Source organism: Mustela putorius, unplaced genomic scaffold (genome assembly GCF_011764305.1).
Source record: "Mustela putorius furo isolate JIRA1106 unplaced genomic scaffold, ASM1176430v1.1 tig00537248_pilon_pilon_pilon, whole genome shotgun sequence".
Taxonomy (NCBI): domain Eukaryota; kingdom Metazoa; phylum Chordata; class Mammalia; order Carnivora; family Mustelidae; genus Mustela; species Mustela putorius.
The window spans coordinates 11,238,802-11,258,770 of record NW_025422387.1 but is presented as its reverse complement, the minus strand read 5'-3'; the positions used below and the strand labels follow the sequence as shown (position 1 = coordinate 11,258,770).

Sequence of the window (19,969 nt, the reverse complement as noted above, 5' to 3'; positions counted from 1 at the left end):
ATGGTATGATCTCAATCTTTTTGTATTTGTTGAGGCCTGATTTGTGACCCGGTACGTGATATATTCTGGAGAATGTCCCATGTGTACTTGAAAAGAATGTGTATTCTGCCGTTTTAGGATGAGATGTTCTGATATATCTGTGAAATCCATCTAGATCAAAGAGTTCTTAAAGAAAGTCTTACTTTGTGGTCTTCCATAAAATCTCCTCCCTCCTCATCAGAGAACGGAGGGGGGAGGGGGGAGGGCAACAAGGGAGGTGGAGGGAAGGACCGCGTGGCCACGTTCTCACTCGTGTGCAAAGCAAATGCTCGATTTCTTACCAGCTGGGGCTTGCTTCGCTTTTCTGAAAGAAACAGTTCGTCAAATAGGCAGAACTATCTTCTCATTGAATGTGCCATTTAGAGAAAAAAGAAACATTATTTAATCATATCCTGTTCTTTGGGTGACTGTGATATCCTTTGGTGAATGGAATAATAGAAAATACCTGAGCTTTGAAGTCGGGCAGGGTTCAGACCTGCTTCCTCTGAGTCTCAGTTTTTTACTCTGTGAAAAATGGGGCACGTGTTTTTCAAATGGTTTGGAGGATTGAGATGACCCAGTGCTTTACACACCTAGTAGAATTCTGAGACCTACCTAGAAGAAAGGGGTTTTTTTGTTTGTTTTTTTTTTTTAAGATTTATTTATTAGAAAGCATGCATGCATAAGTTCGGGGAGGGGCGGAGGGCAAGGGAGAGAGAGAACCTCAAGCAGACTCCACACTCAGCACGGAGCCTGACTTGGGGCTCCATCCCAGGACCCTGAGATCATGACCTGAGCCAAAGTCAGGCGTCAGACATCTGCTCAGCCAGCTGAGTCCCCTGGGTGCCCCACTCATCTCTATTTCTGCACCTCGTTCAAGAAGTAAAACGTGTATGGTTGGAACCTTCTGGATATCCTTCCTTATCCCCTTCTTCCCCCCCGCTCTGCAGAGATCCCCACCAGTTATCTGGAAGTTTTCTTACTTCCCTGCAAATTTTTATAGTTCATCACATACGTATATTTCCTTAAATGGTGTGTATGGGCTTCCTTTCTTTTCCAATATCTATTTCTAAAAATGTGTTGCATGACTTCTTTTTTGGATAACAGACACCCATTTTCCATTACTGTAAATGGGAAGTATGCTTTTTCAGCCCATTCTCTCTCCCTAAATAACCCAACCAATTTCCCCTAAATACCTCATAAATGATCTTAAATGGCCATGTAATAATCCACCAAGGATCTCTGCATGATATAAAGCATTTAAAACTAATGACCGTGTTATTTGCCAAAGTAACTTATTGCTGGGTACAGTTGTGTGTGGTAACTGTCATTTTTCCTTAGGCTGCAGCAAATGCACACTAGCAATGCAGCTGAACAGTGAAGTAACTTGTTAGCACCCAAGGCACCTGGCAGAAGTAAACACTGAGCCTCCTGGCTGGGTCCTCAGGGAAGAGAGGAAGCTGGTGAGAGTAGTGGGGGGCACACCACAGGGCTGCAGGCCCTCCAGGTCCTCACTTCCACCTCACTTCCACCCATGTTCCCTGTTAATCTGGTCTCTGCTCTGTCCTGGCACCAAAACCATATAGTCTACTTACTGTAGCTCTGTCATTAACTAGTACCTGCTGGTTAGACCCCCAGTGAGTTCTTCAAAATTCCCTTGGCTATGCTTAGCTTTTTGCTCTTCTATAGTTCTAGAATCCATTTAGCAGGGGTGCCTGGGTGGCTCAGTTGGCTGAGCGTCTGCCTTTGGCTCTGGTCGTGATCCCAGAATCCTGGGATCGAGCCCTGCATCGGGTTCCCTGCTCAGCGGGAGCTTGCGTCAACCTCTCCTCCCTGCTTGTTCTCTCTCACACTATCTCCGTCACTGTGTCTCTCTCTCAAATAAATGAAAAAAAAAAAAAATCCATTTACCAGACTCCTTCAGAAGCCCATATGGATATTGACAGGCACCAGAGCTTATCCTGAGTCATAGACGAATATGAACAGTATCGTCAGTGTTTGACCAATGAGTCTGTGAACACAATACCTCCCTAAACATTGGTCTTTAAGGTCTTCAAGAAGATTTTATTTATTTATTTATTTATTTACTTACTTACTTACTTACTTATTTTTAGAGAGGGAAGGGGGGGAGAGGGAAAGAATCGTAAGCAGGCTCCACGCTCAGCTCAGAGCCCAGTGCAGAGCTCAGTCTCATGACCCTGAGATGACCTGAGTTGAAGTCAGGTTAGACGCTCAACTGAATGAGTCATTCAGGTGACCCCTTAAAAAGATTTTATTGTGTTCTTCATGGAGTTCTTTGGCTTTTTGCTAGTTTTATTCATTAAGAACCTTAAATTTTTTGTTGCTATTATAAATGGTAGTTTTTAAAAATTACGTTTACTAAGTGTTGATGTATAGGGACATGATTGATATTTAGGGATAGATCTGATAATCCCCCCCCTTTTTTTTAAAGATTTTTATTTATTTATTTGACAGAGATCACAAGCAGGTAGAAAGTCAGGCAGAGGGAGGAGGAAGCAGGCCTCCTGCCAAGCAGAGAGCCCGATGTGGGGCTCGATCCCAGGACCCCGAGACCATGACCTGAGCCGAAGACAGAGGCTTTAACCCACTGAGCCACCCAGGTGCCCCTGATAATCCCTTTGCTGAATAAATTATTAGAGCTCATTGTCAACTCTTGGGTTTTCTGTGTAGAGCATCATATTGTCCGTGAATCATGACAGTTTTGTTTGTTTTCTTTCTAGCCCTTGTACATTTCTGTTTCTTGTACTTACTGTGCTGACTGGTCCTCTTGCACAAAGTTGAGTAGAAACAGTGATAGCGGGTACCCTTGTCTTAGGTAGGACTTTAGGTGGAATGCCTTTCTTTACTTATTTATTTTAAAAGATTTTACCCATTCAGGGGTACCTGAGTGGCTGCCTTTGGCTCCAGTCATGATCCCGGGGTCCTGGGATTGAGCCCTTCATTGGGGTCCTTGCCTGGCGTGGATCCTGCTTCTCCCTCTGCGTGCTGTTCCCCTGCTTGTGCTTGCTCGCTGTCTGACAAATAAATAAATAAAAGCTTAAAAAAAAGATTTTATATATTCATTTGAGAGAGTAAGAGAGCACAAGCAGGGGGAATAGCAGAGGGAGAAGGAAGAGCAGACTGCCTGCTGAGCAGGGGGCCTGATGCAGGGCTCTATCCCAGGACCTGGAATCATGACCAGAGCCAAAGGCAGATGCTTAGTCTACTGAACCACCCAAGCGCCCCTAGGTGGAATGCTTTTAAAATTTCATCATCAAGCATGATGTTTGGGGTATTTTCTTCCATTGGGATTATCAGAGCTGCCTTCTAAATTTATAGTTTGCTTCAGTTTTATTAAAAAGTGGGCATTGGTTTTTTTTCCCAAAATATCCTTTCTGTGTCTGATATAATCATGTAGTTTTCTTTTTTAGAGACTATGTGTGTTGAAATAGATTTTTAACGTTCAGTTCTCCTTTCATTCTTGGGGTACATCTTTCTTAATCATATGGATTTTTAAAAACACGTTGTATGATTTGCTCGTGCTTTATTTAGGATTTTTGCCTATAAATTTGTGTGTACATACGTGGTTCTCCTAGACTCATATTAAGAGTTGAAGAGCCTTCCTTGTTTCTGGAACATTCCATCTGTCTTGCCACAGAAGGGATATTGGTAGGACTCTAGGAAGGAATCTGACTGGGTTTTTTAAAGAAGCCAAAGAGAAAATCTCTTAACATGGCTTGCAGTGGGCATAAGATCAAAAAAAACCAACTATCTCTGAAACAAAGACCCACTGAATCTCTTAGGAATCCTCATAGAATGTTCTTGGTAATGCGGTGAGGACTTGCATTGTGTGACCTCCTCCCACTGCTTCACTCAGCGTGGGCCACCCTGTTCGAGAGCACGGTTCATAGGAGGGACGGCATGGTTGAGTGCCGGGGCCCTGCTCTCTGGTCTGGTGCAGACTCCCAGGCCGAGCTGACCACCTGAACGTGTCTGCAGACTTAGGGGCAGGGCTCCGTAACTTTCATCACAGCCCCCAAGCCTCAGAGCCCACAGGCACTGTGCCAACTGCAGAGTGCACAGAGGGCCTCAGCCTTCCGTCAGTATTGCTGTCTACCAAACTTTGGATTGAGTGTCTTGTAGACCACGTCGATGAATTCTAGTTTGTTCTCAAACTTGGTTTAATCTGGCCTAATAGCCCCCAAAACTGTATTTGATGCCACACGTCAGTGCTGTTCCTTAAACCTGTGTCCTGCAGTCTTTGTGCAGCAGGGCAGGTAGATTTTGAACTTTAGACAAGGCTCTAATACTTGGAACGCTGCTGTGTTCATACTCAGGCTCTAATTTCAGTAGAGGTGAGGGTGTGGGGGGGCGGTGGTTGGATAAATGCTTTGTTCAGCTCTGACCTGAGATCTGGCTGACTTCGTGTGCCGTTCACATAGGGCAAGCCTGGACATCTTTGACTACATTTACATAGACGCCTTCGGGAAGGGGAAGCAGCTGACCGTGAAGGAGTGTGAATACTTGATTGGCCAGCACGTGACGGCAGCGCTGTACGGGGTGGTCAACGTGAAGAAAGTGTTACAGCGCATGGTGGGAAACCTTTTAAGCCTGGGAAAGCGGTAAGGTTTTCTTGGTTTTCCAGCACTCGTGCCAAGTGCATGTCTTTGGAGGCATGGATGGCCTTATGGAGGATTTTATTTGATGCACGAATGGTGGGTTTGGCGAAGCCATGGATGCTGTGGGGCACAGCTGGGATTATCTACAGCCGTCAACCCACTGCGGGAAGAAACTCATCCCTGTGACACGGTGCTGTCCAGTTTAAGATGTGCTAAGTGATTCTTTGACACCTTTGCAGTCTGCTCGTGCAAGCTGTCCATAATACTGAAAGTATTCTTGAGTAACAAGGGTATTTTAGATGGGTGAAGGTTATTTTTCGGGGGCAGCATGTTCTCACGTCGAAGTGCTTTGTCAAATCCCTTGATTTATGCATTTCTATCACTTAGATAAGAAAAGTATGAAACTATTTTGCTTCTGAGTCAGGGGATTTGTCTTACGGGAAAATAGAAGGTTGTTGAAGTCATAGTTTTGTTTCTTTTTAAATAGGTTTTCTTTTTTTAGAGCAATTTTAGGTTCATAACAAAATGAAGCAGAAAGTACAGAGAGTTTTCGTATCGCCCCTGGCCCTTCTGTCCGCCACAGACTCTCCCACTGGCACGGTCCCCCATCAGAGTGGGACGTTAGTTGTGGTTGATGCACCTCCAAGGCCAGGTCATTAATGAGTTTATGGTCCACATTCGCCTTCTCTCTTGTAGCGCGTTCTGTGGGTTTGAGTAAATGCATCATGACATGTGTCCACTGTTGTGGTCTCGTACAGAACAGTTCTCCTGTCGCATAAGAGTCCTTTGGGCTCTATGTGTTCAGAATTTATTTTTAATTATGTACAGGGTTACTGAGATGATTGTATAGGGAACGCGATTGTGAGTTTAGTTTAATGCCCATCACCAAAGCGGGATACAAAAGTTGTGTTTCTTTGGGGACTATCATTATTACTAAAATCATTGTAGCGACGTACTGAACAGAAAGGCAGTTCCAGAATTAGAAAAGGTGTGGCATTTGTGTCCATTACTTTTACAACCCGGGCTTTGAAATGGAGGGTCTCAGCCTAGAAGCACCAGAATAAGATGGTGATTTATGTCCCCTGCCAGGGAAGGCATCGACCAGTCCTACCAGCTCCTGAGAGACTCGTTGGATCTCTATCTGGCCATGTACCCGGACCAGGTGCAGCTCCTCCTCCTTCAAGCCAGGCTCTACTTCCACCTGGGAATCTGGCCAGAGAAGGTAATTATTTGACTTTGCTGCTTTGCTCTTGCCTTAGAGAGGGAAATTCTAGCTTGAAAAGGCGGCTCTGGGAAGTTCATCCTTGTATCAGTCTGGGGAATAATAAACATAAATTGATTCACTCTCCCGATCTTGGCCCCTCAGTTAAATCTTTTTTGTCTCCTTTATTCTAAAACAATTGCATATACTGCTAGGAGTTGCCTCTTCTCTTTGTGGTCTGTGCCTTAAGCCCCTAGAATCATGAGGCCTCAGCTCTGCGTCTCACCTGCTCTTGTCCAAACATGTGTTTTCCCCAGGTCACCCCGACTCCGCAAAGGGAAGCAAAACTCTCAGTGTTCCCCATCCAGCTGTGCTGGTAGTCCAGAAAGGGACCGTACATAAACACCCCTGTTTGACAAGGAAAAAATGGATCTTCCATGTGTTCAGGTCCCACTGCTGGCCTTGAAGGACTGGCTCTGTCTTTGAAAGCTGTTGAATTTTGAGCCGGGCCCACTTGGGCTTCTCCGTGTCCTCATGGCCCCTGTGGCCAGCGGCAAGCCCTTGAAGAGGACCGTGCCATCTGCGATCGGAAACACTCCTCCGCGAGCTGGGGGTGCAGCAGTGAGGGAGCCCAGTGGCTGCAGCATGGGAGCAGCTGCGCATTTCCATCATGCCCTGGCTTGGCGGTGGGAATGTGCTGGTAATCCATTTCGTTTGTGTAGAGCAGCCTCCCGAGAGAATTCTCATTCTGAGTGCTCACAGGGACGTCGCCATAAAATCATCTGCTCATGAGCATAGTCCAACCCCACATTGCATAGAATTAAACTGGCTTATCTATTCCCCACTTCAGTGGTCTAACATAGTTCTTAGAAAGGACACATCAGTGGGAAAATCCCAAGGGATCTATCTTAAAATGCCATGTTGTCCAGCTAGCAGATATCCTCTCAGCACATCCCGTGATCTGGTGGAACTAGATTCTCTGCTGAAGTGACCGTCCACTTCCCAGAACCCCCTTGTCCAGAGTTCAGTTTTGTTTTTTTTTTATTTTTTCACTTTATTTTTGAGGCTGGGGTCTACATAACTCGTTCCTGTCACTTTTTTCTTTAAGGAATTTTGTGATAATTTATAGAATGTAGAGACCCTCTCAGAACATGGTTTTTTATAAGTAAATTCTGTACTTTAATTACCCATGAGCCATAGAAGGGGTAAGGTGAAACTTGGCTCTGGGGGAGAGTCTGCAGGAGCTCTCACATCCTTAACCTTTGATGACGGACTCAGTGTAGCGCTCACGTTGCCCACTGGGGAGGTAACCTCGTATCCTCCTTGGATGGCCCAGGAACGCCATCCTGCCAAGCAAATGTCACGAAAACGAGTTCCAGATTGCTTATGCCCAGAACATTTTTCCCATCATGACCATTCATTTGCTTTGGGGCTCAAGCACTTAGACGCCCCCTCATTTGGGAATCAGGAGTGCAAAGTAGCCCATTCTCTGCTCTGGTGACTTCCCTCTGTATGTGTCCTTGAACTAGGCGAGCGACCTGAGACGGAGCAGCAAAACTGGGGCTCCTGTGGAGGAAGTATTCGGGGGACACTGAAGCAGTTAGAAAAGGCTCCTCTCCAGAACAAGGGTTTGAGTTGGACCTTGGAGGGTGGGAAACCGTTTGAGAGGACAGAAAAGTAGGTTATTTCCACCTATCCGTGGCACAGAGGTGGGCCAGCTCGGTGCTTCAGGCCCAGCTGACGAGGGTTTATACACATAAACATATGCATATGAACATGAGAGTGTGTGTGTGTGTGTGTAAAATATTTTTTTGGATCAGTTTCCAAAATTGGAATTAGTTTGGCCTTTTTTTTTTTTTTTTTTAAGATTTTATTTATTTGACAGAGATCACAAGTAGGCAGAGAGAGAGGAAGGGAAGCAGGCTCCGTGCTGAGCAGAGAGCCCGATGCAGAGCTTGATCCCAGGACCCTGAGATCATGACCTGAGCTGAAGGCAGAGGGTTTAACCCACTGAGCCACCCAGGCGCCCCTTAGTTTGCCTTGTTAGATAAAAGGGAACTGTTTCCAAACTGGGAAGACGGGAAAGTCACCTTGTGTTCATTTGAGGTAAATCAGGAAGAGCTGAGAAACACAGGTCCACTGGGTCACTGTGGCCAAGATCCAGGGCTACTGTGATCGTGATGGGAAGAGAAAGTGTAGGATGGTCTCATTTTGAAAAGTCACTGGCGCTTATCAGACACGTCCTTCCAACCCTGTGGGATGGATGCTGGGTTTTTGCCATTCTATAAATAATGAAACTGAGGCAGCTGAAGTCGGGTAACCTGCTGAGGCCACCTGTACAGGTGTTGATGGCTCAGGAGTTGTGGGAGAGCAGTTCGGTGTCTAAGCCCACCCTCGTGCCTCACCCCTGTGCGCAGGCAGGCTCCGGGGAGAGGTGAAGCCTGTGGCCAGGCAAAGTCTGCTTTCTGCTGCCGGACTTCCTGCTTATTTTTGACCCCTGGCCCTGCCTTCCCCTTTCTTTCTCTACGTCTCGCTGGAAAAGATGTCCTTCCAGTTTTCCAAGGCAACTGTCTGTGCACTGGATCCCACTCTGTTTTCCTCTGTCTACAACTCCCTGTTTCTGCTCTCTGCCATCAGGATTCTACTGACTCAAATATCTCTCATCCTTGGAGAAGAAAACAAAAAGCACTCCCATGACCGCCGTTCTGCCGTTCCCCTGCGGCTGCCTCCTTATCTCTCTCCTCCCCCGCAGGGCTCAAGCCCGCGCCAGCTATGCCTACGTGCGACCGTGCCGCGGGACAGCCACCTGCCTTGCCTCCTTCCCGTGCGCCTGCACACGGTGATCGTTCCCCCTCCACACACACTGCTCTTGCCAAGGGAGCCAATGACCCCTTCTTACTGAGACCATTCTTGTTCCCAGATCCACAGATAACTTGTCTTTCCTTATCTCTCTTGATCACTGGGGCCGCTCCTGCTCCGAACACTCCGTTCCCTTGGACTCTGTGGCTCTTGGTTCTCAGCTCTTGCTAGTTCCTTGTCCTGTGTTTCTTCCCTAGAGGCTCCTCACTGCGGGCTAGTTTCTTAGACTTCTGCTGACTCCATTCCTTTCCCCGAAGTGATGCCGCTGGGTCTCCTTGCCCCAGTCACCATCTGTAGGCTGACTGCTCCTGACCGACGTCCTGCCTGGACCCTGGGCTCCAGACCCACACCCCCCCATGTGTGCTGCACATCTGCACAGGGCTCTGTCTCCTAGAGTGTTGCAGAGGCCGCCTGACTGCTCTTCCCTCTGCCCTTAGACCCTTTGAACCCGTTTCACACACTGTAGCCAGAGTCTTCCTTCCTCAAGTGCTCAGAGCCCTCTGAGTGGCTACCCTGGTGCCTTGCAATCTGGCTCATTGTCTTCAGTATGGCTTACTAGTTCCTTGAGGGTATGGCCCTGCCAGCCTGAGCTTCTCAGCTTTCACAGTTGCCCCTTTGGTGCTCCACTCCCCAGCCATGTCCTCCAGTCATCCCTGTTCTCTTGCCTTGATCCTTGGCGTGGCTCAAGGTGGTGCCTAAAACACCTTTCCTTAGCCCTCAGTCCCATGTGTCGGCTACTTTTTGCCAAGCTTCAGCTTCGCCTCAGAAAGCCCTTCCTTGGTCCCTCCGTGGCAGTCAGCTTCCCCTGGCCCACCAGCCATGTGCTCGTCCTTTTGAAGAACTTTCTGTAAGCATACCGTGGCTGTTTGTTTACTGTGCCTTCACCACGGACTAGGCTGTCTAAGGACAAGGACCACATTTGCTTTGTTCTTGAGCGTAGCTGCTTCCCTTGCTATTAGCACTACAGTGAAGTGAAGTGTTCCCTTGCTCCCACAACATAGTAGGTGCTCAAGAAAGGTGCTGGAATGAATGATTAAGAAGTGACAGAACTTCGGGACACCTGGGTGGCTCAGTCAATTAAGTGACTGCCTTCAATTCAGGTCATGGTCTCTGGGTCCTGGGATTGAACCCCGCATCAGGCTCCCTGCTCAGTGAGGAGTCTGCTTCTCTCTCTCTCCTTCAAGTAAATAAATAATTTTTTTTTTTAAGATTTTATTTATTTATTTGACAAAGAGGGAGACAGCGAGAGAGAGAGAGCACAAGCAGGGAGAGTGGCAGAGGGAGAAACAAGCTTCCCGCCAAGCAGGGAGCCCGATGTGGGGCTCCATCCCAGGACCCGGGGATCATGACCTGAGCCAAAGGCAGCTGCCTAACAACTGAGCCACCCAGGGGCCCCAAATAAATAAAATCTTCAAAAAAAAAAAAAAAACCAGTGACAGAGCTTCATTAGATAATGAGGGAGAGGATGTCCAGCTTTTCCACAATGTTTGGCCACATTAAGAGTGAGTATTTGGACAGCAGACTTGTTTCAGAGACAGGAGAAGGTGTCCAGTTTGGGGTGTGCTGGATTTGATACAATCTGGGGCCATTGAGGGCAGCTGTGTGATGGCATTCGGCAGGGGCTTCTCACATCAGCACCCGGTGGCCAAAGCCCCAGAAGCAGCAGAGGCCACAGACAAATGGATGTCTGAGGCTTGGAGCCAAGCGCATCGTAGAGAGTCTCGGGAAACCTGTAGTTAGGAGAAGAGAATAGGGCCGGCAGACTCTGCCACTTGGCTTTGTCACGTTCTTCGAAGGCACATCTCATAGAAGGCCCATTTGTTTACTCTCCGTCTCTGGCTGCTTTCCAGCCACAGAGGGCAAAGATGAGGAGTTGGATCGTAGACCCTAAGGCCCACAAAGTCCCACAAAGCCTGAAGTATTTGTTCTGGGGCTCTTTACAGTAAGGGTTGCCAAATGTGAGTGATAGACACCTCCACCCCTCGTTCTAAGATCTCTACCCCCAAAACTGTGGGCTCCTGGGATTATTGGCCTGGACATTTGGTTGGAGACGTCACGGCAGCTCACCATCTCTGCTGTTCTTCAGGAGCACGCCAGGGCCCCAGCCCGCTCTCTTTTCTGTTTCTGCCCTCTCCCTTCACCCTGTCATGCACACATCAGGAGAAGAGGCCGTAATTACCCCTGAACCGTATCTCCTGATCCTCCGGGTGAGTTGGAGACTTCCTTCGTGCTTAGAAGAGTTACATCTGTTCCACTTATCTGCCAGGGAGGGGCTGCTAGTTTGGGAGGGGAGCTGTGTCTGTAGAACGTCACAGAAATGCAGTTAAAAGTAACTGTAGTCAACCCTTGTGCAACCCGGGGGGTTAGGGTGCTGGCCCCTGATGTGGTTAAAAATCCACATACAACTTGACTTCCCCAGAACTTAACTAGCAGCCTGCTCTCCACCACCTTACTGGTAGCAAGAAGTTGATAAGCATATATATGCTATATGAAAGCGTACTGTGTTCTTACAATAAAGTAAGCTAGAGGGAAGAAAATGTTACTAAGAAAATCACAAAGAAAAAATAGATTTGCAGCCCTGTACTAGAAACAGTTGTCATGTGAGTGGACCCACACAGTGCAAACCCAAGGGTCCGCTGTGCTTGGAACTGCGTGTGGGAACACAAGGGAAGCCATACGCACGCAGAGGAAATAGAAGCTCGCCATTCAAATCCCATGCTTTCAGCTAAGAAGTATACATATTGTCCGTGTCCCCCACTGCTAGAGGTGGGATGTGGGAGGAAACTGGCACTCGGGTGCTACTTGTTGAAACTGGATTAGAGGTGCTTAGGGTTGTACCATTTGGTCCATTTTCCTAACAGTGGATTAAAATGCTCCTCATCTCGCTTTGGAAAGATGGTGGTTGAGACCTGATACTGAAAGTCAGCTTCGGGTCCACACCTTCCCCTCACAGCCCGGGGACCTCAGGCAAGCTCCTTAACTTCATAGTGCCTGATTCCTCTTCTGGAAGTCCTCGCTGATGGTACTGCCGACCTTCAGCTTGGGAGGAGGAAATGAAGTAAGACGTGGTGGGCTGGGCACAGTAATCGCGGAGAAGCAGCGTTCGGTAAATACTGAGATCCTGGAAGTCTCGATTTGGAAGACAAGATCAGGTTTCGGAATAACATCCAGCATTGTGAATAACTAGTCTTCACAACACTTTTACTGGGTCAAAATGTATCAGGAAATAGGACAGTTATTAATCATCTTTTGGTAAGTGAATACAAACTAGACATAGAGACAGCCAGTTTGATGGATCTGGGACTAGAATCCAGGTCATTCTGTCTGCTCGAATGCTCTGTCTCAGGACTCCGTAAAGAGGAAGAGATCCTGTTCCCCAAGGAGGAGCACGTCCAAGGTCCTCTGCTGAATGCTATAGTAGAACAGGCGCTGGATGATTGTGTGTGTGTGTGAGTGTGAAGCTTCATTTGAATCTGCAGTTTTCCTTAGAGGCACTGTGTACAGTAGGAGGAACCGTGACCTTGGAGTCAGACAGTTCTGCTGCTAGTGGCTTAGTCATTCCCGTCCCACAGAGATGTGGTCTCTCCCTGCCCACTGAAGTACAGTGTTCCACGGGGAGTTATAGTATTAAAGCCATGCGTATGCTTCTAGAACCTGAGACCCTTCTTCATCAGCTGAGCTCCTTCGTATCACTCTGGTGTCTTCTCTGTCGCCCCTTCCACTTTGTGCGGCAAAGGCAGCTCTGTCCTCTTGAGCTGGACCAAAGCAGCTTGGCAGCTATCTTACCCCCGCAGTTGACAAGTGGCAGATTATAATCGTCTCCTTTCAGTGTATGAAAAAACCGAATCCCCATACTGACCAAGACTGTCAGAACCTGTTAGAGTGCCATAATCCAGACGTGGCCACCCGGCCTCCTCCCCCGTGCTTACTGCAGCACACCGAGTTTCTGAGTCACTCTTCTGTTCCTGCTGGTCGGATTTGAAAGTCTGGGGCCAGTGCCCAGCCTTTGAAGGGCGACCAGCAGCTCACAGACCACGGGGGCCATCAGCACGGCCCCGCCTTGCCGTCCTTCGCCAGGTTATGTAGGTCTAAATCCCGTGCCGTGAAAAAGAAAAGGCCTAAATGAAAATATTATCTCCTAGTCTTTCTGTCTTGTCTTGAAGGTGCTTGACATCCTCCAGCACATTCAGACCCTAGACCCCGGGCAGCACGGGGCAGTGGGCTATCTGGTGCAGCACACGTTAGAGCACATTGAGCGCAAGAAGGAGGAGGTGGGCGTGGAGGTGAAGCTGCGCTCCCACGAGAAGCACAGAGACGTCTGCTACTCCATTGGGCTCATTATGAAGCATAAGAGGTGAGTGCCTGTGCCGCCCATCCCCCCGCGCCTGCAGAGGACGCCCAGCGTGACCCCCAAGCATGCTTCTCAGGAGCCACTGCGTCTGAGTGTCCACCGCAGAAACCACCGAAGGCTGAACTGGTCTGAACCGGATCCACTCTTTTTGTTCTGTCAGGAGGATCTGTAAGCCGCAGGGTTCTTTTCCCTCTCGTTTCCTCATTGTTCTGACGCTGCTTTTCATCTGCATCCCCTTGCGTCTGAGTCGAGAGTAGGGTTTGCTGGGTATTAGGGCCTGCGGTGCTGGAGTACTAGGCGAGATGCAAGTGTCTCCACAGCAACTGTGCTGAATGCCCCCCTAGCCCCCGCTGGCTGGGAGCGGGGGTGCCCGTTCTCACTGGCCTGTGTTCTTGCCCCACTGTTGAGAATGCACTTACTTACGTAGTAAATGGCAAGTAGTATTTCACCGTGGTTTTCGTGTGCATTTCCCAGATTGCAGTCTGATTACGCAGAGTGGCTCGTAATGTACAAAAAGAAGCTCCTTTAGGTTTCTTTTTATGAAGCATCTCTTCCAGTGTTCTTACTTTTCACCTGAGTCATTTGCCTTTCTTGTTGGTTCGTAGCCATGTGTCCTGCCGCTAGCGTCTGTATGCGTGTACATGGCAAATACCTATTCCTAGTGTGGTACTAGCATTCTTCATTCTTTTATTGCATTTTTTTTTTCAACTTCATTATGGAAATTTCAGACATACACCTGTGAAGACGAGTATAGCGAACCAGGGACACGTGCTCCCGTACCCAGCCTCAGCCGTTGTGAGGGTTCGCCCTCACTGTTCCTCCCCGAGGCCCACCACACACCCACCTTCCCAGGCCCGTACCAGATGTCATTCCCGCTGTAGCTGTTGAATTTCGTGTCCCTAAAAGGGATAGGCTTGCTCTGTTGCTTAGAAGTACATTTACCATCCTCTTGTCGCACCTAAGGAAAGACTGGTCCTTCACCTCGTCACAGCAGTCTGGTCAGGGTTCCTGCTGCCCGGTGGCCTGGCCTGTATATGTTTTAACAGTCTGTTTGGATCTGGCTCCTGTAATACTATTGAATGGATTGAGATTCTGCTCTTAGGGACTGAACTGTTCCTACGTGGCTTAAGGAATCTTAGACCCGTCCTATGTCATGAAGCTATCTTAGAAATTCTGCATTTTATATCGAGGCTTTCGTCCCGCTAACATTGTGCATTGCTCTCAGGCCCGAGTCTTGATACGCTTTCCATTTGGATAACCAGTTGTCCCATGATGGTTGGTTAAAGTTTTTTCTTTTCCAACTGCGGTGCTATTTTGATAAATAAGAGTGGCTTACAAAGGGGGCCAAGAGTGTCCTGAAAAATGCTTAACAGGGATAAATGCAGGTAAGTTTGTAAGGACATGAACTTAGGAAAACCAAGCCATTATTTATACATCCCATAGTTACCGTGCCAGGGTCCCAGGGAACTGATTTGCCATTGCTCTATGTTAATTAGGTATGGCTATAACTGTGTGATCTATGGTTGGGACCCCACCTGCATGATGGGACACGAGTGGATCCGAAACATGAACGTTCACAGCCTGCCTCATGGCCATCATCAGCCTTTCTATAATGTTCTGGTGGAGGATGGTTCTTGTAGATATGCAGCCCAAGGTAAGTAGTTAGTTCTTTGTGTACCTGTAATGACATGCAGGTGCATGCTTTTTTTTTTTTTTTTTTAGGATTTTATTTATTTATTTGACAGAGATCACAAGTAGGCAGAGCAGCAGGCAGAGAGAGTGGGGGAAGCAGGCTCCCTGCTGAGCAGAGAGCCCGATGTGGGGCTTGACCCCAGGACCCTGAGATCATGACCTGAGCTGAAGGCAGGGGCTTAACTCACTGAGCCACCCAGGCAGCCCAGGTAGGCGCATCTTAAGCACACATTTGAGCACGCTGATACCGTGGGCACAGTCATCAGTGTTATCTAGAGATGACAGTTGACAGTTGTCCCATGGCTAACCTCATCAGGGCCGATACCCTGCTAAACGTGGACAGGTATGCCCTAGTGTGGCCATGCCATGGGTTATTCACTGCCCCCCATCCCCCAGATGCTCCCCTCCATCACCACCACACCCAGACCCTCTTCCAGGGCTGTTGCCGACCTCTGTTCTGATTGGTCATTACCTTTGTCAGTCAAATTCCTGAAAGTCTTGCTTGCCAGGCCTTGTAATTGGCTCCCTCCAGGCAGAAGGGATAATAAGCCTGTGCCATGCGCTTACGGCTTATTGGAGCTCGAGGGCAATGAGTGGACACTGTTGGGGGGGAACTACCCTAGCAGCCTCTGGCGCCCTGAGACTGGCCTCCAGTTGTGCTCCACCTGCCCCCCTGCCCCAAGCCCCCCACCCCGCGTCCTTGGAGACCCCCTCGAGTGGCCATGATGGGAACTGCAGTCCATAGCTGTTGGAAAAGGCAATAATGAAGGTACTGGGTGTGTAAAAATCTCAGAAGTATCAAAAGTTTCCTATTCCTGTTGATTCATCAGAAGCTGAGAGAGAATTGTGCAGAGAATCAAGAGAAAGTCTGTTCATTGAGGCTGCAAGTCACTTAATCTGCTTCAGTATAACAGGGAATTTGTAGGAGAGTGTGTGTGCCTGGGTAGAGCAAGGGGCCGACAGGGAGGTTATCTGAATTTTAAGTCATGCCATATTAAAAAAAAAAAAAGAAAAGAAAATCGCATAGGGGCTCCTGGGTGGCTCAAGTCAGTTAAGCGTCTCCCTTCAGGCTTGGATTATGATCCCAGCATTCTGGGATTGAGCCCCACATGGGGCTCCCTGCTCAGCGGCGAGCCAGTGGGAACCCTCTCCCACTCCCTCTGCTTGCGTTGCCTCTCTCACTAACTCTCTCTCTCATAAATAAATAAAATCTTTTAAAGAAATTTAAAAGTGAAAAAATAACATAAAATGAAATGGGCTTTTCAGAGTTGATAAAACGGGGTATTTGGTTTTAGGTGTTCTGAATTTGGTGTCTGTTGAAGATTCAGGAATGCATCTCTAACAGATCTAAGTAAACATGCAATGTAAAATTTAGAGTTATGATATGGTAATGACTTTGCAAAAAAAAAATAGTACCCTTGATATCTGGTTGCAGTTTTACATTCTTTTTTTTTTTAATTTTTTATTTTTTATAAACATATATTTTTATCCCCAGGGGTACAGGTCCATTAATCGCCAGGTCCACACACCCCACAGCACTCACCAAAGCACACACCCCCCAATGTCTATAACCCCACCCCCCTTCTCCCAAACCCCCTCCCCCCAGCAACCCTCAGTTTGTTTTGTGAGATTAAGAGTCACTTATGGTTTGTCTCCCTCCCAATCCCATCTTGTTTCATTTATTCTTCTCCTACCCACTTAAGCCCCCATGTTGCATCACCACTTCCTCATATCAGGGAGATCATATGATAGTTGTCTTTCTCCGCTTGACTTATTTCACTAAGCATGATATGCTCTAGTTCCATCCATGTTGTCGCAAATGGCAAGATTTCATTTCTTTTGATGGCTGCACAGTATTCCATTGTGTATATATACCACATCTTCTTGATCCATTCATCTGTTGATGGACATCTAGGTGCTTTCCATAGTTTGGCTATTGTGGACATTGCTGCTATAAACAATCGGGTGCACGTGCCCCTTCAGATCACTACGTTTGTATCTTTAGGGTAAATACCCAGTAGTGCAATTGCTGGGTCATAGGGCAATACTATTTTCAACACTTTGAGGAACCTCCATGCTGTTTTCCAGAGTGGTTGCACCAGCTTGCATTCCTACCAACAGTGTAGGAGGGTTCCCCTTTCTCCGCTTCCTCGCCAGCATCTGTCATTTCCTGACTTGTTGATTTTAGCTATTCTGACTGGTGTGAGGTGATATCTCATTGTGGTTTTGATTTGTATTTCCCTGATGCCGAGTGATAATGGAGCACTTTTTCATGTGTCTGTTGGCCATCTGGATGTCTTCTTTGCAGAAATGTCTGTTCATGTCCTCTGCCCATTTCTTGATTGGATTATTTTTTCTTTGGGTGTTGAGTTTGCTAAGTTCTTTATAGATTTTGGACACTAGTCCTTTATCTGATATGTCGTTTGCAAATATCTTCTCCCATTCTGTCAGTTGTCTTCTGATTTTGTTAATTGTTTCCTTTGCTGTGCAAAAGCTTTTGATCTTGATGAAATCCCAATAGTTCATTTTTGCCCTTGCTTCCCTTGCCTTTGGCGATGTTCCTAGGAAGATGTTGCTGCGGTTGAGGTCGAAGAGGTTGCTGCCTGTTTTCTCATCAAGGATTTTGATGGATTCCTTTCTCACATTGAGGTCCTTCATCTATTTTGAGTCTGTTTTCGTGTGTGCTGTAAGGAAATGGTCCAATTTCATTTTTCTGCATGTGGCTGTCCAATTTTCCCAACACCATTTATTGAAGAAGCTGTCCTTTTTCCATTGGACATTTTTTCCTGTTTTGTCGAAGATTAGATGACCATAGAGTTGAGGGTCTATTTCTGGGCTCTCTATTCTGTTCCATTGATCTATGTGTCTGTTTTTGTGCCAGTACCATGCTGTCTTGATGATGACAGCTTTGTAATAGAGCTTGAAGTCTGGAATTGTGATGCCACCAACTTTGACTTTCTTTTTCAATATCCCTTTGGCTATTCAAAGTCTTTTCTGGTTCCATATAAATTTTAGGATTATTTGTTCCATTTCTTTGAAAAAGATGGATGGTACTTTGATAGGAATTGCATTAAATGTGTAGATTGCTTTAGGTAGCATAGACATTTTCACAATATTTATTCTTCCATTCCAGGAGCATGGAACATTTTTCCATTTCTTTGGGTCTTCCTCAATTTCTTTCATGAGTACTTTATAGTTTTCTGAGTATAGATTCTTAGCCTCTTTGGTTAGGTTTATTCCTAGGTATCTTATGGTTTGGGGTGCAATTGTAAATGGGATTAACTCCTTAATTTCTCTTTCTTCTGTCTTGTTGTTGGTGTAGAGAAATGCAACTGATTTCTGTGCATTGATTTTATATCCTGACACTTTACTGAATTCCTGTATGAGTTCTAGCAGTTTTGGAGTGGAGTCTTTTGGGTTTCCACATATAGTATCATATCATCTGCGAAGAGTGATAATTTGACTTCTTCTTTGCCTATTTGGATGCCTTTAATTTCCTTTTGTTGTCTGATTGCTGAGGCTAGGACTTCTAGTACTATGTTGAATAGCAGTGGTGATAATGGACATCCCTGCCGTGTTCCTGACCTTAGCAGAAAAGCTTTCAGTTTTTCTCCATTGAGAATGATATTTGCGGTGGGTTTTTCATAGATGGCTTTGATGATGTTGAGGTATGTGCCCTCTATCCCTACACTTTGAAGAGTTTTGATCAGGAAGGGATGCTGTACTTTGTCAAATGCTTTTTCAGCATCTATTGAGAGTATCATATGGTTCTTGTTCTTTCTTTTATTGATGTGTTGTATCACATTGACTGATTTGCGGATGTTGAACCAACCTTGCAGCCCTGGAATAAATCCCACTTGGTCGTGGTGAATAATCCTTTTAATGTACTGTTGAATCCCGTTGGCTAGTATTTTGATGAGAATTTTCGCATCTGTGTTCATCAAGGATATTGGTCTGTAGCTCTCTTTTTTGATGGGATCCTTGTCTGGTTTTGGGATCAAGGTGATGCTCGCCTCATAAAATGAGTTTGGAAGTTTTCCTTCCATTTCTATTTTTTGGAACAGTTTCAGGAGAATAGGAATTAGTTCTTCTTTAAATGTTTGGTAGAATTCCCCCGGGAAGCCGTCTGGCCCTGGGCTTTTGTTTGTTTGGAGATTTTTAATGACTGTTTCAATCTCCTTACTGGTTATGGGTCTGTTCAGGCTTTCTATTTCTTCCTGGTTCAGTTGTGGTAGTTTATATGTTTCTAGGAATGCATCCATTTCTTCCAGATTGTCAAATTTGTTGGCGTAGAGTTGCTCATAGTATGTTTTTATAATAGTTTGTATTTCTTTGGTGTTAGTTGTGATCTCTCCTCTTTCATTCATGATTTTATTTGGGTCCTTTCTCTTTTCTTCTTTTTGATAAGTCTGGCCAAGGGTTTATCAATTTTATTAATTCTTTCAAAGAACCAGCTCCTAGTTTCATTGATTTGTTCTATTGTTTTTTTCGTTTCTATTTCATTGATTTCTGCTCTGATCTTTATGATTTCTCTTCTCCTGCTGGGCTTAGGGTTTCTTTCTTATTCTTTTTTTTTTTTTTTTTTCTTTTTAAGATTTTATTTATTTATTTGACAGACAGAGATCACAAGTAGGCAGAGAGGCAGGCAGAGAGGAGAAGCAGACTCCCCACTGAGCAGGGAGCTCGATGCGGGGCTCGATCCCAGGATCCTGAGATCATGACCTTAGCCGAAGGTAGATGCTTAACCCACTGAGCCACCCAGGCACCCCTCTTTCTTGTTCTTTCTCCAGCTCCTTTAGGTGTAGGGTTAAGTTGTGTACCTGAGACTTTTCTTGTTTCTTGAGAAAGGCTTGTGCTGCTATATATTTTCCTCTCAGGACTGCCTTTGTTGTGTCCCACAAATTTTGAACCGTTGTATTTTCGTTATCATTTGTTTCCATGATTTTTTTCAATTCTTTAATTTCCCGGTTGACCCATTCATTCTTTAGAAGGATGCTGTTTAGTCTCCATGTATTTGGGTTCTTTCCAAACTTCCTCTTGTGGTTGAGTTCTAACTTCCGAGCACTGTGGTCTGAAAATATGCAGGGAATGATCCCAATCTTTTGATACCGGCTGAGTCCTGATTTAGGACCGAGGATGTGATCTATTCTGGAGAATGTCCAATGTGCACTAGAGAAGAATGTGTATTCTGTTGCTTTGGGATCAAATGTTCTGAATATATCTGTGATG

At 46.4% G+C, this 19,969-nt stretch overlaps 1 protein-coding gene across 3 annotated transcripts in view; it reads left to right on the top strand.

Annotated features, from left to right (window-relative positions):
• Positions 1-19,969, top strand: part of FBXO21 (F-box protein 21) — a 53,574-nt gene that overhangs the window by 19,285 nt on the left and 14,320 nt on the right. Inside the window, exons 8-11 of one of the 3 annotated variants that reach the window (XM_045073499.1) lie at positions 4,461-4,640; positions 5,727-5,859; positions 12,861-13,051; positions 14,545-14,702. In XM_045073499.1, coding sequence (XP_044929434.1) covers positions 4,461-4,640; positions 5,727-5,859; positions 12,861-13,051; positions 14,545-14,702 — 662 coding nt within the window. Of the gene's footprint in view, positions 1-4,460; positions 4,641-5,726; positions 5,860-12,839; positions 13,052-14,544; positions 14,703-19,969 lie in introns of all 3 variants that reach the window. The other 2 variants (XM_045073498.1, XM_045073500.1) reach the window with 2 other exon arrangements.